At 55.9% G+C, this 18,304-nt stretch overlaps 1 protein-coding gene across 1 annotated transcript; it reads left to right on the top strand.

Annotated features, from left to right (window-relative positions):
• Positions 1-237: 237 nt before the first annotated feature.
• Positions 238-13,962, top strand: PELI3 (pellino E3 ubiquitin protein ligase family member 3). Its single transcript, XM_001364976.4, has 8 exons — positions 238-413; positions 736-811; positions 1,386-1,541; positions 2,819-2,948; positions 3,106-3,207; positions 5,200-5,394; positions 6,408-6,596; positions 12,912-13,962. Exons 3-8 carry the CDS (start codon positions 1,387-1,389, stop codon positions 13,479-13,481), a joined length of 1,341 nt encoding a protein of 446 aa, XP_001365013.1. The 5' UTR covers positions 238-413; positions 736-811; position 1,386; the 3' UTR covers positions 13,482-13,962.
• Positions 13,963-18,304: the final 4,342 nt, after the last annotated feature.

Below are 18,304 nucleotides of genomic sequence, written 5' to 3'. Positions count from 1 at the left end.
CAGAAATACACAAGCAGAGAAAGGAGAATGAGCACGTAAAAAGTCCCGGCCAGGGAGGAGAGAACGAGGGTCTCCAGATGGGCAGGGAGGGGAAGAAGGAGGGTTTTCTTTGGGAGGGGCGGAGCCCCGAGGGAAGTAGGTGGGGCCCCGGCCGAGGTGCGAAGTTTCGCCGCAGGAGGCGGAGCACTAAGGGCGGGGCTTCTGCCCTTTGGGGCGGGGCCTGTGGAGGGGAGGGGCCTTGGGTGGTGCGCGTCCCCCTCCCCTTCCTCGTCCTTCTCACCCTCCCCCCCCCACTCTGGGTGTCCCCGTGACGAGGCAGCACGGTGGTGCCGCTGCCGCCGGGCCGGCCCAGCCCAGCCAAGCTCGGTCCAGCCGCTGCGGCTCTGCCTGTGGCCAGAAGTGTCCGGGGCTAGGTAAGGGGGATCCCCGGGGGCAGCCGGAGGGGTGGGCGGGGCCTAGAGGCCGAGATTCCGAGAGGGGCGGCCAGGGTACCGAGTCCAGATCCCACGCTCCTGGGCCTCTCGGACCCCCCGCCGGGATCTGCGTAGGTGCCAGGCGCCCCAGCGGCCGGTCCTAGTCCCGGTCCTACTGCTACTGCTGCTGTTGCTGTTGCGGCGGCGGCGGCAGCGGCGGCAGCGCCAGCCAGTCTCGGGGTGCGCGGCCCTGGCGCCCCCCCCTTCCGTCCCCTCCCTCCCGCGCGCGCGCGTCCCCTGCGTGGCTGTGTTTCCCAAACAGGTTCCCTGCAGGAGGGCGAGTCTGCTGCAGCCTCCGCTCAGGGCGCTCCGGGAGGGTCAGAGGAGGAGAGATGAGGGTGAGAGCTGCCCCCGCCACATCCCCTAACACACCGGGACACCCACGCTGGGGAGCAGCACCGGCCCAGACGGGGATCCCTGGGGTGGAGGAGGGACGCGGGGGGGACGCTGGAAGGGAGGCGGGGGGAAACAGACTGGCAAAGACAGACAGAGACAAATGGGGAAATGGGGAGACCTGAGGAGCCCAGCCAGGACCCCGTCAGGAGCCAAGGAGACTGGGGCGCCCTGTGGGACCTCCTACTCCCTGGCGTCCAGGAAGAGAGAAAGCTGCTTTCTGGGGGGTGTCCTGGCCAGGGGGCAGCCCAGCTCCCCTCCCCAGCCGGGCTGGGCCAGGTTTCTCTGTCCAGGCATCCCCTTTCTACCACCCCCCCCATTACCATGGTAACGGCAGCTGGGGGAGGCAAAGGCGGCAGTGTTGCCATGGTAATGGGGGAGGTGAAAGGTCCCCCATCCAGAAAGGTGGGAGGGAGGCCATGGGGCCCAGATTGTGTCCGACCGTCTGGGGAGAGCTGCCTGGGGGGGGGGGGGGGAGCTGAGCAGTTTTCTCTCCTTCTGCTGCTCCGATCCCTGTAGGATGGTGTTGGAAGGCAGCACTGACGTGGGGACCCCAGGATCCCTGGGCCTCCGGCAGACCAGCTCCAAAGCCCCCCGAATCCTGCCCGCTCCTCCGTCTGACAATTTGCTGCTGGGCAAGGAGCCTGTCAAGTATGGGGAACTCATCGTGCTGGGGTGAGGGCCTGCAGCTGGAGGTCTGGGGGGAGGGTGCCCAGAAAGAAGCCGGGGGCTCCAGGGAACATGGGGTGCTCTTCCCCTACCCCCAGGCTGAGCATCTGGAGGTAAAGCTGGAACTGTGTTAGACTAGAGAACATGTGAGGCAGGGAGGTCCCTCCAGGTCATTTTACAGATGGATAAACTGAGGCCCAACAAGAGGAAGCACTGTGCCCAAGGTGGTACATGCATCAAGTGGCAGAACAAGGACCAGAACCCATGTCTCCCGACCCCCGGCCCAGTGTTCCTCTCCCTTCTGGCCCCTACTCTGGGCCTGCGGAGCCATTCCTGTGCCCGTCTCTCTCCATTTGGTGCTGCTATCCAATGGAGCAGATATCAGTACCAGCTCTGTTCCAAACAGAAGAGAAAATGAAAGTTTAGACGGGCACAGAGCCTGCCCTCACGGAACGCCCAGTCTAGGAGGGGTTAGCTACAAACTCAGGTAACGCTGTGACCCACCATGGCATGATCAGGGTGGCAGAGAGGTGCCAGCCAGATGCTGTAAGGTCTGAGGCAGAAGGTCCATCCTGGCAGAGCCAATCAGGGAGGGCTCCCCGAAGGGGGTAGCATTTCAGTTGGGCTTTCAAGGCTGGTTAAGAGATAGGAGAAGCTTCCTTCCCAAGGGACCAGGAGGGGACCGTGTGGGCTCTGCTTGCAATGCATAGAGGGGCTTAGCATGATGGAATGCTGGGAAGGGAGGGTGGGAGCAGCTGGTGAAGGATCTGGAAGGTTCGGAAGTCAAATCTGAACTTTACTCAGGAGGCACTGGGGAGCCACTGAAGGTGTGAGCACAGGAGAAGCATGCCCAGATCTATGGGTAAGGAAGATTATTGTGAAGGATGGATGGGAAGAGGGGACAGAGGGGAGGACACCAGGAAGCTATCCCAGTAGTCCAGGCGGCAGTGATGCAAATCTGAGTTGGAGTGGAGACGAAGGGAATTAAGTAGAGGGAACATGTGGGAAGGCTTTTATGGAGGTGAGACTGTGGGGGGAGGGAAGAGTCAGTGAGGAGCTCTAGTTTCAGAGGAGGACAAGTGATGGATGGTGATGCTCCAGCCAGAAATAGGGCCATTGGAGACTCGAGGACGGGAAAGAGAAGCCACTTAGTTTACGAAGGTTTTCCTTGTTTCTGCCTCTTTACAGCTCAGTGTGTCATTTCGGGGCCTTCCCAGAAGGTGAGGTGAACCAGAGGTGTGTTGGACTAGAGTAGGGCTCAGTGTGCCTTTCTCTCCCCATAGCTACAATGGGTCCCTGGCCAGTGGGGACAAGGGCCGCCGCCGCAGCCGCCTGGCACTGAGCCGGAGACCCCAGGCCAATGGGGTGAAGCCTGACGTCGTTCACCATATCTCTACCCCACTTGTGTCCAAAGTAAGGGACGGACGGCCCAGGCTAGATGTCTTCTCTGGTCATCTCCCATCCCCGAATCCCTGGACATCTTTTCTCTATCGACATCCTGCTGTCTTCCTAGGGAGGCTGGGAAGACTGACTGGAGGGTGGGTGGCTGATTATCTCCTATTCTCCCCAGGCACTGAGTAACCGGGGCCAGCACAGCATCTCCTACACACTGTCTCGGAGCCACTCGGTCATCGTAGAATACACCCACGACAATGACACAGACATGTTCCAGGTATGGATCTTCTCCTTCCCCTCACCTTTCCTCTCTCCCTCTCTCCCCTCCTTCCTCCCTCCTTCCCTCCTTCTTTCGTTCCTCCTTCCTTCCTTCCTTCCTTCCTTCCTTCCTTCCTTCCTTCCTTCCTTCCTTCCTTCCTTCTTCCTTTCTTCCTTCTTTCCTTTCTTCCCTTCCTCCCTCCCTCCTTCCTTCTTCCCTCCTTCCCTCCCTTCCTTCCTTCCCTCCCTCCCTCCTTTCCTCCCTTCCTTTCTCCCTCCCTTCCTCCTATCCTTCTCTCCTTTCTTCCTTCCTTCTTCCCTCTGTCCCTCCCTCCCTCCTTCCTTCCTTCCTTTACTCCTTCCCTCCTTCCTTCCTTCCTTTACTCCCTCCCTCCTTCCTTCCTTCCTCACTCCCTCCCTTCCTCTTCTCCTTCTCTTCTTCCTTCCTTCCTTCTTCTCTCCTTCCTTCCTCCCTCCCTCCCTTCCTCTTCTCCTCTTCTTCCTTCCTTCCTTCTTCCCTCCTTCCTTCCTTCCTTCCTTCCTTCTTCCTTCCTCCCTCCCTCCCTCCTTCCTTCTTTCCTTCCTTCCTCCCTCCCTCCCTCCACACCTGATAAGTGGCCTATAGTTTAGATAAGACATGATCTGTGGCCTCTTAAAGCTGACAATTTAGTAGAGTAAAGAATGGCACTCAGGCAGGTGCTAAGTATTCTGGGGGAGATAAGAGGACTCAATTCAGTTCGTATTCTAGGCCTGTTCTATGCTGGGTGCTAGGTAGCTAGGTAGGTATCTGCCCTCACAGTATTTATAGTCAAATCGATCACTGATAGAAGGCAGTTATATACTGAATCCCAGAGTAGAGCATGGGATGACTCCTTCAGCAGTGCATATAGATACTGCTGGGGTTTGTGGAGAAAAGGGAGCACACTTCTAGCTGGGGAAATCAGGGGGGGCTTCCTGGAGGAGATGCCATTAGAGCCAGGCCTTGAAGGATGGGAAGGGCTTCGATAGGCAGCCACGTGGTAGAGTAGTATACTTGAAATCAAGAAGACCTGAATTCAGATCCTGCCTCAGACACATTCTGGGCAAGTCACCTCACTTCAGCTTCTTCATTTGTAAAACGTAATACTAAAACCCACCCCCTAGGGTTGCAGTGAGGATCAAATGAGTTCATACAAGTAAAGAACTTTACCAATGTCAGATTATAGCAAAGGGGAATAGAAGGAGAAAAAGGCTTCCTGTGGCCAAGAGGTTCGACCGCTTCCCTAAGCATCACTTCTTGTCTCTGAGCCTCGGTTTCTACATCTGTCATATGGGGATAGTGACTGCCTCGCGGCCTACCTCCTAGGGTTGGTGGGAGGAAAGGACTCCCTCAGTCCTCCCTCATTTGAGAAGCGGAGCCAGTCGAGGCAGGCAGTTGAGTGGTGAGGAAGGGAGCCTGGGCCCAACCCTGGCTTTGTCCCGGAAGCGGAAGTCGATCATTTCTCTCCAAGTAAAGAGCTTTTGCACAAATAAAATCCGTGCAAGTAGTACCAGAAGGGAAGCCGCGGGGCGGGAAGTCTTCCCGCCGCTGCCCCCAGTTAGGGTTTGACAGGAGGGCCGTGAGGAAGACAGCCAGAGCGGCCAGAGTTAGAATTCCTCCGAGGCCCGTCATCACAGGAAGTGAGCAAACAGCTTCTGACCGCCGAGGCTGCCGCCAGCTCCTCCGTGATCCTCGGTGGGGTCCCTAAATCTCTGATTCTCGGGTCCTGACCCCAAGGCTCTCCCAGAGGCCCTAAACCCTGCCATGCCCTGGGGGAGGGGGTGCTGAACGGCTCCGGTAGAAGGAAGAGCGAAAGCAGGGCTAGGCCCGAGAGGAAGGCCCCGGCCTCCCGCCTCTCCTTGGGGCTCCTGTCTGGAGGGAGCACTTGAACGGCTCTGCCGCCGCGGTGAGCTCCGGGCCGCGAGCATCCTCAAACGGTCTCTGTTCTTCCCTGCCTGCCCCACCCCCTTCCTGGGCTGGGCTGGGGCGCAGATCGGCCGCTCCACGGAGAATATGATCGACTTCGTGGTCACGGACACCACCCCGGGGGGAGTGGCCGGGGAGGGCCCGGCGGCCCAGAGCACCATCTCACGGTACGCCTGCCGGGTCATCTGCGAGCGCTGGCCCCCCTACACGGCACGCATCTACGCCGCTGGCTTTGATGCTTCCAGCAACATCTTCCTTGGAGTGAGTGAGTCCCACAGGGACCAACTCGGGCCGGAGTGGCGGGATTCAGTGGGGAGGGGGCCGGGTCTACCTCGACGCCTTGGGGACACAGAGGGATGGCAAGGGTCATTGGGAGGGGGGAATGCCCTGGGCTCCAGGCAGGACCAGATGATTCCCCCCACACACAATCAAAGAAGCCCCTTGGCTCCCCATGGCCTCTAGGACCAAAGATCCGCTCCTGCTTTATCCTCCTTTCCAGCCTTATCACACGTGGCTCCCCTTCGTAGTCTGGGGCCAGCGGTCGCTCCATTTCTCCTTTGCATCAGTGCTTGGAAGGCCTCTGTCCGCCCCCTGCCCTTAGTCTCCCTAGGTTTTCTGTGCTGCCTCTTCTAGGAAGCCCTTCTCAATCTCCCCACCCTGATCACCTTGTATCTGTTTTCTTTCAACCCACATATGTGTATCCTCCCCCATGAGGCCTCCTGAAACACAGCAAGAATTCAGCCCTTTAATCGGCCCGTAGGGCACACCTGGTGTCTCCAAGGCCCTGGGCTGGGGCTCGGGAGGCGAGAACAAAAACTGCCCTCACAGATCTCCTGTGCTAGGGAAGCGGAACAAGGACACAGATCAGGAACCATAAGATGAGAAATGATCCAGAAGGGCTCTAGGCAAATTGGAGGAAGAAGTGAGGAAGCAGGGAAGGCTTCCTAGAGGAGGTCATGCCTGAGCTGGGCCTTAAAGAGAAAGGATTCTTAAAAGTGACCAGAACAGTCAGTCAGTCAACACCAATTAAGTCTTTCCTGGGTGCCAGGCACAGCCTTGAGCCCTCAGGGAGCTTCTGATCCAGTGGGGGAGGGAGTCTGCTCTGAGCGTGAATTCACCCAGGTGGAGGATGGAGCGCTCATGCCAGAGAACAAGCAGCCACAGCGTGCTGGAGGAGGCCAGAACAGGGGAGGGGGCCCAGCAGAGCCAGGGACAAAGGCTGCAGCCGCCCAGGGCCACCATTCAGAAGGGTGACAGCTTCTCCCTGGTCCCAGGAGCGGGCAGCCAAGTGGCGGACTCCAGATGGGCTGATGGATGGGCTGACCACCAATGGCGTCCTGGTGATGCACCCGGCCGGCGGCTTCTCCGAGGGCTCCATGCCTGGTGTCTGGAGGGAAATCTCTGTCTGCGGAAATGTGTACACCCTGCGGGATAGCCGCTCGGCCCAGCAGCGGGGGAAGCTGGTAGGGGGCTTGCAGCGGGGGGTGGGTGCTGCCACCTGGGCTCTCCCGTGGGTGTACACCCCAAATCTGTCATGTGACTGCTGGGAGGCCAGCGGCCGCCGCCGTCCTGTCCAGAACCCAGCCCTTGTGACCCCCCATCCAAAGCCCTTTTCTGGGCAGGCCACGGCTCCATGGAGGGCAGCGGGCTGGGGAGGAAGAAGACAGTCCTGGGCAAATTTCTCTCCCAGGTTTGAAGCCTGGATTCAAAGGCCAGCCAATTCTGGCAAGGGCTCATGAGCACGGGGCATTCTTTTACAGGACGGAATAGAATGTCACAGCTCAGAGGAGCCTTAGAACAGGGAATGTCACAGCTCAGAGGAGCCTTAGAACAGGGAATGTCACAGCTCAGAAGAGCCTTAGAACAGGGAATGTCACAGCTCAGAAGAGCCTTAGAACAGGGAATGTCACAGCTCAGAGGAGCCTTAGAACAGGGGATGTCACAGCTCAGAGGAGCCTTAGAACAGGGCATGTCACAGCTCAGAGGAGCCTTAGAACAGGGGATGTCACAGCTCAGAGGAGCCTTAGAACAAGGAATGTCACAGCTCAGAGGAGCCTTAGAACAGGGAATGTCACAGCCGAGAGGGCTCCTAGAACAGAATGTCACAGCTGAGAGGAGCCTTAGAACAGGGAATGTCACAGCTCAGAAGAGCCTTAGAACAGGGAATGTCACAGCTCAGAGGAGCCTTAGAACAGGGAATGTCACAGCTCAGAGGAGCCTTAGAACAGGGGATGTCACAGCTCAGAGGAGCCTTAGAACAGGGGATGTCACAGCTCAGAGGAGCCTTAGAACAAGGAATGTCACAGCTCAGAGGATCCTTAGAACAGGGAATGTCACAGCTCAGAGGAGCCTTAGAACAGGGGATGTCACAGCTCAGAGGAGCCTTAGAACAGGGCATGTCACAGCTCAGAGGAGCCTCAGAACAGGGAATGTCACAGCTCAGAGGAGCCTTAGAACAGGGCATGTCACAGCTCAGAGGAGCCTTAGAACAGGGCATGTCACAGCTCAGAGGAGCCTTAGAACAGGGGATGTCACAGCTCAGAGGAGCCTCAGAACAGGGCATGTCACAGCTCAGAGGAGCCTTAGAACAGGGCATGTCACAGCTCAGAGGAGCCTCAGAACAGGGAATGTCACAGCTCAGAGGAGCCTCAGAACAGGGAATGTCACAGCTCAGAGGAGCCTTAGAACAGGGAATGTCACAGCTCAGAGGAGCCTCAGAACAGGGAATGTCACAGCTCAGAGGAGCCTTAGAACAGGGAATGTCACAGCTCAGAGGAGCCTTAGAACAGGGGATGTCACAGCTCAGAGGAGCCTTAGAACAGGGAATGTCACAGCTCAGAGGAGCCTTAGAACAGGGAATGTCAGCTCAGAAGAGCCTTAGAACAGGGAATGTCACAGCTCAGAGGGCTCCTAGAACAGGGCATGTCACAGCTGAGTGGAGCCTTAGAACAGGGAATGTCACAGCTCAGAGGAGCCTTAGAACAGGGAATGTCACAGCTCAGAGGAGCCTTAGAACAGGGAATGTCAGCTCAGAAGAGCCTTAGAACAGGGAATGTCACAGCTCAGAGGGCTCCTAGAACAGGGCATGTCACAGCTGAGTGGAGCCTTAGAACAGGGAATGTCACAGCTCAGAGGAGCCTTAGAACAGGGAATGTCACAGCTCAGAGGAGCCTTAGAACAGGGAATGTCACAGCTGAGAGGAGCCTTAGAACAGAGAATGTAAAAAAAAAAAAGAACAGGGAATGTCACAGCTCAGAGGGCTCCTAGAACAGGGAATGTCACAGCTCAGAGGAGCCTTAGAACAGGGAATGTCACAGCTCAGAGGGCTCCTAGAACAGGGCATGTCACAGCTGAGTGGAGCCTTAGAACAGAGGATGTCAAAGGTGGAAGAGGCCTTAGACGTTACCTAGTCCAACAGGAACCCAGGACCACAGATCTAGAACTGGAAGGGGCTTCAGAAATCATCTACTCCAACCCCTTCATTTTACAGATGAGGAACTGAGGCCCAGGGAGATGAAGTAACTTGCCCACAGCCACTCAGGTAATAAGCTTCAGGGATGGGATTTGAACCCAGTTCTGTGGACTCCATACCCTTGAAGGAGGAGTTCTTCCCTCCGACTTCACCAGAAGGGTTGGATCTTGATAGCAGGTAAAGGAGGAGAGCTGGGCTCTATGTTCCCTGTCTGAGGGTTAGTGTGGCACTGTGGGCTCAGACCAATCAAGAAGACCTGGGTTAGAATCCTGCCTCCATCCTTCCTGGCTTGGTGGCCCTGAAAATCACTCGCCTTCCTCCGGTTCCATTTCCTCCCTTGTAAAATGTGGCTGCTAATGGAAGCACCTACCTCAGGGGGTTGCGGTGAGCCTCAGGTGAGATAACGGGCCTAAAGGACCTTTTGGCTGTGAAATAAACACTCCTGGGGCTTTCCTCCTTGTTAATCCTCCTCTAAGAAGGCGAATGTGCTGTCTGAGCAGAAGGGCTTAGAGGCAACCAGCCCAGAGTGGACAAAGGAGGCCTAACAATGAATGATCCAGGCCTGGCAGTTTCCTGGGGGTTAGAGCTGGAAGAGACTCACTGCCCAGGCCAATCACCTCATCTTACAAATGGAGAAACCAAGGCCCGAGAGGGGAAGGGATTTGTCCACGGTCACAGAATCTTGGAATGAGAAGGGACCTCAGCTGGTGCATGAAAGAGAACCCTTTGTAACATATACAAGGGGGGAACAGCTGGGTAGCTCAGTGGATGGAGAGCCAGGCCTAGACACAGGAGATTCTGGGTTCCAATCTGGCCTCAGACACTTCCCAGCTGTGTGACCCTGGGCAAGTCACTTAACCCCCTTTGCCTAGCCCTTACCGCTCTTCTGCCTTAGAACCAACACACAGTAGTGATTCTAAGGTGGAAGGTGAGGGTTTAAAAAAAAACAACACGACCATACACACCCCAGGGGCACCGGTTCTGGAGGAAGCCTGATGAGACCAGAGCATGGGGGCCCATCCACACTATATTCCTGGGAGCGCTAAGCCCTCCTGTCACTGACAGGCCACTGAAAAACCTCAGGCTTCCAAAAATCAGGTTTTTGAACCCAAATAGAAGACTTTGCATCTATCCCCATTGAATTTATTTTTCAAAAACTACGTTTTACTGACATTTTCTGTTTCTGACATCACCATTGTATCCCATGTATCCCTCCTCTTCTCGTTCACAGAGAGCCATCCTATTGTACAAATATAATTTTTTTTAAACCCTCATCTTCTGCCTTAGAATCAATACTGAGTATAGAAGAGCAGTAAGGGCTGGGCAACAGGGGTTAAGTGACTTGCCCAGGGTCACCCAGCTGGGAAGTGTCTGAGTCCAGATTTGAACCCAGAACCTCCCCTTCAGGTCTGGCTCTCTATCCATTGAGCCCTCTTGCTGCCCCTGAGAAAAAAAGTTGGCACAACTAATCAATATATTGACAAAATCCAAAGTAAGGGCATAGTATAACCCCTGTGGAACTCGTACCTCAGTGAGGGGGCAGGTTAGGGGTGTCTTTCATCCTTCCTCAGTGGAGTCCTACTTGATCTTGATCTTTATAATTTTGCTACATTTATCTTTTTAAAACCCTTTCCTTCCATCTTAAAATAGATATGAAGTATCTGTTCTAGAGCTAGAGAGTAGAAAAGGCTAGGCAAATGGGATGAAGTGACTTGTCCAGGGTCACACATCTGGGAAGTGCCTAAAGCCAGATGTAACTCCTGTCCCCTGGCCTGGCTCTCTATTAGCTGCCCCCACATTTAGTTTTGCTATTTTGGTGTCATCCTTCCCATTTACATTGTTATAATTACTATATCAATTGTTACCTTGGCTCTGCTGACTTGACTTTGCATCTGTTCACAGTAAATCTTCTAGACTTCTCTGTATTCATTACCCACATCATTTTGTATGTCACAGGAATATTCTCTTACATTTATTATGTACCACAATTTGCGCAGCCATCCCTCAACTGATGGGCATCTGCCTTGTTTCCAATTCTTACCTGTCACAGAAAGTGCTACTATAAATGTTTTGGAGTATGTGGAGTCTTTCTTCTTATCAATGACTTCCTGGGGGTATAAGCCCAGGAAAAGAGCCTGGTTCAATGGGTATAGACAGGTTAGTCATTTTATGTGCATAATTCCAAACTGCTTCCCAAAATTGTTGTACCATTTCCCAGCTCCACTAACAATGTATTAGTGTGCCTGACTTTCTCCAGCCTCTCCAACATTGACTGTTGCCATTTCTTGGTCATTTTTGCCCCTTGGCTGGGTGTGAGGTGGAGCTTCAGGATTCTTATTAGTGATTTGGAGCCTTTTTTCATGGATTATTGAATACTTTGCAATTCGTTGTTCAAATCCTTTGACTGTCTTTTGGAGAATGGCAAATATGTAGTGTTTTATGCATCTTGAATACCAGACCCTTATCAGAGAAATTTGATACAAAGATTTTTTTTTCCCATTTGTCTACTTCCCTTATCCTAGTTACATTATTATTGTCTGGCAGAAACTTTTCTGTTTCAAGTTTCCTCTTCTGCTCTGTAAGCACATTGTTTTACACTTTCAGCTACTTTACTCCTTCCCCCTCTTTATCCCCCCCCCCCCCATGTTGCAATGTCATCCCACAGAAGACGCATTCCCCTGTAGGCAGTGGGGCTCCAGGTTCTGGCCATAATGCTTCCTGTCCACCCCTCACTGATGCCTCCATCAGATTTCTGCCTTCACTCCTGTCTCCTTATGGACCTTTAAGGAAGAAGACTCTTCCTGATTTCCCTATGTTTGCTGCCCTTGCCTGTTGCATTTATCCACTCCTCCTGCATTTCTGTTGTTTGGTGTGTTTGAGATTCAGATAGTCTTTTCAGTTCTGGCTTTCTTTCTAAACATCTTTCAAAGTCTTCTTCCGTCCTATGTGGTTAGTCTTAGATTTGCAGGATAAGTCACCCTGGGCTGCATCCTGACCTCCAGTACTATTTGGAACACGTCATTCCATTCTCTTCTCTTCTTCTAGTGGGTGCAGAATAGTCTTGCTTTATTCAAGTGTCATTTCCTTTGTATTTGAAGGTCTTTCTCCTGAAGGTTTGTAGACCTTGTAGTCTCTGAATGGAATTGTTCAATTTAATCATTTTATGTCTTGGAGTTGGCAACCTTGAGTTTTTTTCTGGAGGCGAGTTATGAATTCTTTCCTTTGGAATTTTATTTTCTGTGTTCAAAAGTTCTAGTCGCTTTTCTTCTTTTATTTTCTTCATTATGGCGTTAAGGGTTTTTGCCCTGTCATGTTCTTCTGGGGGAGGCTTTTAATCCCTGGCTTATCCTTATGCATCTTGCCTTCAAGATCTGTAGGTCTGGCCAGTGTAGTTTATGCATCTTTTCTGTTAATGTTCTTGTTTTTTCTTATCTTCTAGACCGGCCTTCATGCTTTTGTATTTGCGTTCCCAATCGAGTGTTCCCTCTTTTGCTTCTTTGGTGAGGCTCGACTTGGCAGATCTTAGTTCTTCTATTCTGTCCATGATTTTTTGTTCAGGCCATCAATTCTGCTCTTTTCATTCTGATTTCTCTTCTGAACAACTTAAGAACAGCATGTTGTGCTTCTGCGTTCTCCACTTCCAAAGGGTTCTCGATCTTATTAAATGACGGACCATTTTCCTTTATTTGTTCAGAGATGCCTGAACTGCTTGACACAGGAGGTCATATTTCCTTCAGGTTTTTCCTATTAATGTCTCTGTTTTACATTCAAGGTCTTGGATTTTCATCTTCCTGAGACTTTTGGCACTTGAAGTCTTTTCTTCCCCCCTTAATTTTTCTTATCACTCACTTCCCGCCTCTCTCCCTTCTGATTGCAGCCCCTTCTGTCCGGGCTGGATCTCAAAGCATCCTAAGGTCCTCCCACAGGAGGCAATTCGCCATTCACCAGCCTAGATCTTGGCTGCTCAAAGCTTGCTTGCCTCAGCCCAGCAGAGAAGAGCTTGGCAGCGTTGGCGCTTCCAGGCGGCAGCCCCTGGCAGGCTTTTGTTCCTGACCGGTTATGGACGCGCTGGCTGTTGAGCCCTGAGCAAGCAGCCTGCTCTTTTGGACACAGTTAGGCAGGCATTTACTAGGCGGAGGAGGGAACAATGTAGGCCAAGGCTCGGAGACGCCCAGGAGGGTAGGAGGGGAAAAGCAGGGAGGAGGCAGGAACTAGAAGCGAAGCCATGTCCCCTGCCCGTCCTCGGAGGCCAGCCTGTCTCCGATGCCCGCCTGCCCTGAGCCCCGGCTCTGCTTTCTTCCCTCAGGTGGAGAACGAGTCCAACGTGCTCCGAGACGGCTCCCTCATCGACCTGTGCGGGGCCACCCTGCTGTGGCGGACCCCAGCCGGCCTGCTCCGGGCACCCACCCTGAAGCAGCTGGAGGCCCAGAGGCAGGAGGCCAATGCGGCCCGGCCCCAGTGTCCGGTGGGGCTGAGCACCCTGGCCTTCCCCAGCCCGGCGCGGGGCCGAGACGTCCCCGACAAGCAGCAGCCGTGGGTGTACGTGCGCTGCGGCCACGTCCACGGCTACCACAGCTGGGGCTGCCGGCGGGAGCGGGGTCCGCAGGAACGCGAGTGCCCGCTGTGCCGCCTGGTGGGGCCCTACGTGCCCCTGTGGCTGGGCCAGGAGGCGGGGCTGTGCCTGGACCCTGGGCCTCCGAGCCATGCCTTTGCCCCCTGTGGCCACGTCTGCTCTGAGAAAACGGCGCGCTACTGGGCGCAGACGCCGCTGCCCCACGGCACCCACGCCTTCCACGCCGCCTGTCCGTTCTGTGGGGCCTGGCTCACGGGGGAGAACGGCTGCGTCCGCCTTATCTTCCAGGGCCCGCTGGACTAGGGCGGGACTCTGGGACCGGGCTCTACGGGGCGGCCCGAGCCCCGGCTGCGAGAGGATGCGGTTCCCCCCCAGGACGTCTGCCCGGATGCTTGCTCAGACTGAGGGGGGTTCGGGTGGGGGAGGAGCGCAGATCACGTCCCCGGATCTGTGTCGGCCTCCAGCCTGGGGTCTCCTGGATTGGTGAAGGGGGGGCCTCCGCAGCCCTCCGCCGCTCCCCCAGACGGACGGGTCCCCGGCTCCGGGCTTCCCCTCTTGCTTCATCGGATCCCGGGGACGCCTCCGCCCCGCACGCCCCCGTCATGCCGTGTAACACTGTGCCCCGGCGGAAGGGAAGGAGGGAGTCCGGGAGGGTGGCCTCCGCTCCCCCCACCTGCCGTGCTGCTCGCCCGTACCAGGCCTGAGCCCTTTGCCGTTTCCAGCTGCTCACATCTGCCTGCTGCTAATCCCCGGGTCTCCTGATAAAGCTCGCTGCTCGGCTGCCCTCCTCTGGTGTCCTGTGCTGGCTCTGGGCGAGGGGGGAGGGCGGGGGCGGCAGAGGAAAGGGAGCACCCAGACCCCCTCCCTACGCCCCGGAGGCGAGGGACGGGCCAGGAGAGAGGAGAGAGGGGGCCCCGGGCCACCCCGCCTGGGCCCGGTGCCCTTTGTGGCCCCTGGGAGGAGGGGAGCTCGGCGCGGTCTCCTGGGCCCCGGCGAGGAGCAGGCGGGCTGGATGGCGGGAAGCCTCCCCGGTGGGCAGCTCCGGAGAGGGCAGGCTCGCCGCCCGACGGCTTCCCAGGCGGATTCTTGCTCGCTGGCTTCTGTGCCGAGAAGGGAAGGAAAGTGCTGTGGAAACAAAACCATTTCTAAAGCTGGCGCGGTGGCACCCCTCAGGGTTTGTGCCCCCCTCGCCAAGCATTCAGGGAACGGGCCGCCCGCCCCGGCTGAGAGGGAGCACGAACTCAGAGGCTAATGCGTTCGCCTCTCTAGAACCGCTAAGCCCGAAAGTTCCCCCGAGCGGCCCAGCAAAGCAGGACCGGCACGGTCGCCCCGTTTCTCAGAGAAGGAGGCTAAGAGACTTGCCCACAGTCACACACCTACGCCATGTCCCCATCAGGATCCGAATCCAGGACCCCCCCCCCCAAAGCAGCCCACTGCAATGCAAAGGCTTAGCCAAAAGGTTTTTTCTCCAAACGCCCTCCCTTCATTTGGTCTTCACGACAACCCTGGGGAGACAGGAGAAAAGGTCACCCCGTTTTCAGAGCCCTGGCACTGAGGGAGACGGGACCAGACGCTGCCTCCGCTGAGGAGGGCAGGGAGATCGGGGAAACAGGCCCTTTGGGGAGGAGAGCTTGACGGGTCAGCGCGATGGGCGGCCTCTTAGGACAGAGCGTGGCTTCCGAGAATCAGCCACCCAAACCCTGGGGAGGAGAGGCAGGACTAGCAGACGGGCCCGGGGGGGAAAGTCTGGGCGGGGAGCAGCCTGCGAGAAGGGCTTTGGAAGCAGCGAGGAGAGGCCTGGTGCCCCCAGACACACTCTTCTCCATCCCTGTGGGCCGTGTGCTACAGCAGGCACCGGTCAGAAGGGTCAGAAGCCAAGCAGGCCGCGGGAGGAGGAGCTGCCCTGAGCCCGGGACATGTGGCTGGCCTTGGGGAGGCCCATCCCGATGGGCCCCAGAGAGCTGAAGGACGAGTGAGGCTGAGGAGTGACAAAGAGGCCCATTGGGGCTCAAAGCTTCCCGGCGATTGCACTGTCCCAAAGTGGGACGAGCTGCCCCAGTGGCCGGGGCTCCTTCTTCCTGGCTGATTCCTCCATGGACAAAAGGGGGTTCCTGTTCACCTCCAGGCTGGGCAAGACGGCTTCTCAGGTCCTTCCAGGTCTCTGGTGTGATTGTATCTCCCTCTCTTCCTGGTGTCTGGCACAGTTATTGGCACACAATTGGCTTAATAAATGCTTGTCAAGTGACTGACTGACTGACTGGCTAATTAAGATGAAATCAGCGTGAGGGGAGTCAGTTGATTTGGGGCTGGGTTTTTTTTTTTTTTACATAGGGATGAGAATTTGGAGTCCCAGGTCCTGGGTTCGAATGCTAGCTCTGCTGTGGAGTGGGTCCTGGGTATCTTTAGCCTAGACACTTGGCCTTTCTGGGAATCTCAGTTCGTTCATCTGTAAAATGAGCACTTGGGTTGCACTAGCTGAGAATTCCTCACTCCATGGCCAGTATCCTGAGGGTGAACTTCCCTGTTCTTATTCAGAAACAGTCTCCAGCCTTTGGCACATGGATGCATTCTCCAAAGCCCCTCTGAGGTGGTAGAATAACCTATCCTTGGGGGCCGCTAGGTGGCTCAGTGGATGGAGAGCCAGACCTAGAGACGGGAGTCCTGGGTTCAAATCTGTCTTCAGATACTTCTTATCTGTTCAGCCCTCCTTGCCCAGCCCTTACAGCTCTTCTGTCTTGGAGCCAATACACAGTATGGATTCCAAGCCAGACGGTAAGGCTAAGTCATGCTTGTATTTCATTGGCAACCCAGGGTCACCTCCATGTCATAACTAGACATCCGAAGGGAATTTGGGATCCAGAACGCAGTAGGAGCAAGAGAGCAGACTAGGTGGCCTTTGGAATCCTGAAAGATTTCTTTAATGACCTGGAAGGAAGGCCGGTCCCTTTAACACCAGCATTAGCCTAGAGTCAGGAAGACTCGATTTCCTGTGTTCAAGTCTGATCTCAGACACTTAAAGCGGCGTGACCCTGGGCAAGTCACTTCACCCCATCTACCTCCGTTTCCTCATCTATAAAATGTACCGGAGAAGGGAATGGCAAACCGCCCCAGTGCCTCTGCCAGGAAAGCCCTGCATGGAGTCATGAAGAGCCAGACCTGACTCATGCGATGGCTCAGCAACAAAATCTGGAGGAACAAATGGCACATCTCTGGGGCTGAGAGCTGGGAATCCCCCAAAGGCAATGGAGAGGGCGATGGTGGGTGTCCGAGGTGGTGAGCCTTGGTCACGGCGGCATAGAGAAGGAAGGCGGGGGCTGTCCTCGGAGACACACAGGAGTCACAGTAATGACAAGAGCCCCACTGGTGTGTCCAAGGCTTCAGGAGACCATTCTGAAGGCCATCTTCAGGGAGGTTGTGGGCACGAGCTGTCCAGGCTGGTGAGGGAAGGAGAGCCACCGAGGGCCCCAGGGGCTTCTGGTCCAACCCTGAGGCTGGAGGAACGGAACAGAGCCAAGCTGCAGCTCAAGTAAGGAGCGTTAGCCGTTACCCCAAGAAAGATGCCATTCATGAAGCGGGGTGTGAGTTCCACGAACAAAGAACAGGTGGCTTCCCTTGGGAAGAGAAGGCCAAGGCAAAGGAGAGGCCAGGAGAGGCCACGGCCGCCTCCCAGCTCCACCATCTGCCCATATGGCTCAGGGCCAGGAGCTCCTGGCCGGGGAGGGGTGCTGGCCCCCATTCCTGCATTCAGCAAACATGCATTAGGCACCTCCTGTGTAATGCCTTAATGGCCCCCACCTGGAATGCTCCCCCTCCCCCCCTCTGCCTGCTGGCCTCCCTGACTTCCTTCAGGTCCCCCCAACACCCGACCTTCTGCAGGGAGCCTTCCTCAGGCCCCTTCCCTCTGCGGTGGGCTCTCATTGCTCCTGGTTGTGACTTTATTTCTCCCCCCCAAACGGGGAGCTCGCAAAGGCAGGGACGGGCTGTCGCTTTTCTTTATAGCCTGGCGCACAGTGGGTGCTTCCTAAGTGTTTGGCGACCAACTGAGTGCCTGGAGCTGGGGCGGGGGCGGCTCAGAGGATGCCGACGCCCCCCCCCTTCCCTTCTGAGTGGTTTTGGGGGGGGCAAGTTTAAATCAAAGGGCTCCACCTGGGAAGTAGAACGTGGCGCCGTGGACTCATTTCTAGCCGTGGCCCTGGGACTTGGCGTCAGAGATCCGGATTCCAGTCCTGCATGGATCACTTCCTCTCTGTGTGGCCCTGGCAGGGAAGAGGCTTCCTTTCCACTGTGGGCCTCGGTTGCTGCTTCTGTGAAATAGGGGCGAGATAACCCCAGAAGCCACTACACACTCTGGGCTCCCTGGACTTCTCCGCTTCGTTCCCGCCAGAGGCCCAACAGTCACTCCAGGACAGAGAGAGCCCCCGGGAGGATTCTCCCTCTGTGTCCAGGCTGCCCTGTGCTGCCCCCTGGTGGTCAGATCATGCCATGGCGGATCCATGGCTGCAGTCAGACTCTAGGCTGGCAGGGGAGGACCTCAGAGGGCAGAGACCCACCCAAGGCTTCCTGATGCGCATCTATTCCCCGCCAGCTGCTGCCTTGACCACCACCCAGCCAGCACAACTGGGTGAGGCGAGAAGCTTCCTGTCCATTTAACAAGGGAGGAAACTGAAGCCCCCGGAGGACTGTTCATGACCACTAATTAGCCCAGGGAAGAGAATGTTAATTAACATGAATTAATTCGCTCCGGACCCTGGCTAAAGAAGATGCAGATTTGCAGCTGGGCACTGCCTGCTAGATCACCTCAGGCTTAGCCATCAAGAACCCCAGAACTTGGGAAGCAACGGCCCATGGTTGAGCCTCAGTTTCCTCATCTGTATGTGAAGGATGCGGACCAGATCCTGAAGGGCCCTTCCAGCCGGTCAGTAAACAGGGATTAAGTGTGCAGCCGCCCAGATGGGCACTGAGGATATTTACACAGGGTCCCATGATGAATTGGGCAGCTAGATGTGATTAGAGTGCTCCCCCTGGAGTTAGGAGGACCTGAGTTCAAATCCAGCCTCAGACAGTTATATGACCCTAGGCAAGTCACTTCACCCTGTTTGCCTCAGTTTCCTCTTCTGTAAAATGAA

Source organism: Monodelphis domestica, chromosome 6, assembly GCF_027887165.1.
Source record: "Monodelphis domestica isolate mMonDom1 chromosome 6, mMonDom1.pri, whole genome shotgun sequence".
Taxonomy (NCBI): Eukaryota; Metazoa; Chordata; class Mammalia; order Didelphimorphia; family Didelphidae; genus Monodelphis; species Monodelphis domestica.
This window is presented reverse-complemented; position numbering and strand designations above follow the sequence as displayed.

Coding starts and splice junctions, on each gene's coding strand:
- PELI3 (XM_001364976.4), top strand. CDS start 1,387: ATGGTGTTGGAAGGCAGCACTGACGTGGGGACCCCAGGATCCCTGGGC. Junction 5,395..6,407: donor CCAGCAACATCTTCCTTGGA/GTGAGTGAGTCC, acceptor CCCTGGTCCCAG/GAGCGGGCAGCCAAGTGGCG. Junction 6,597..12,911: donor CCCAGCAGCGGGGGAAGCTG/GTAGGGGGCTTG, acceptor TTCTTCCCTCAG/GTGGAGAACGAGTCCAACGT.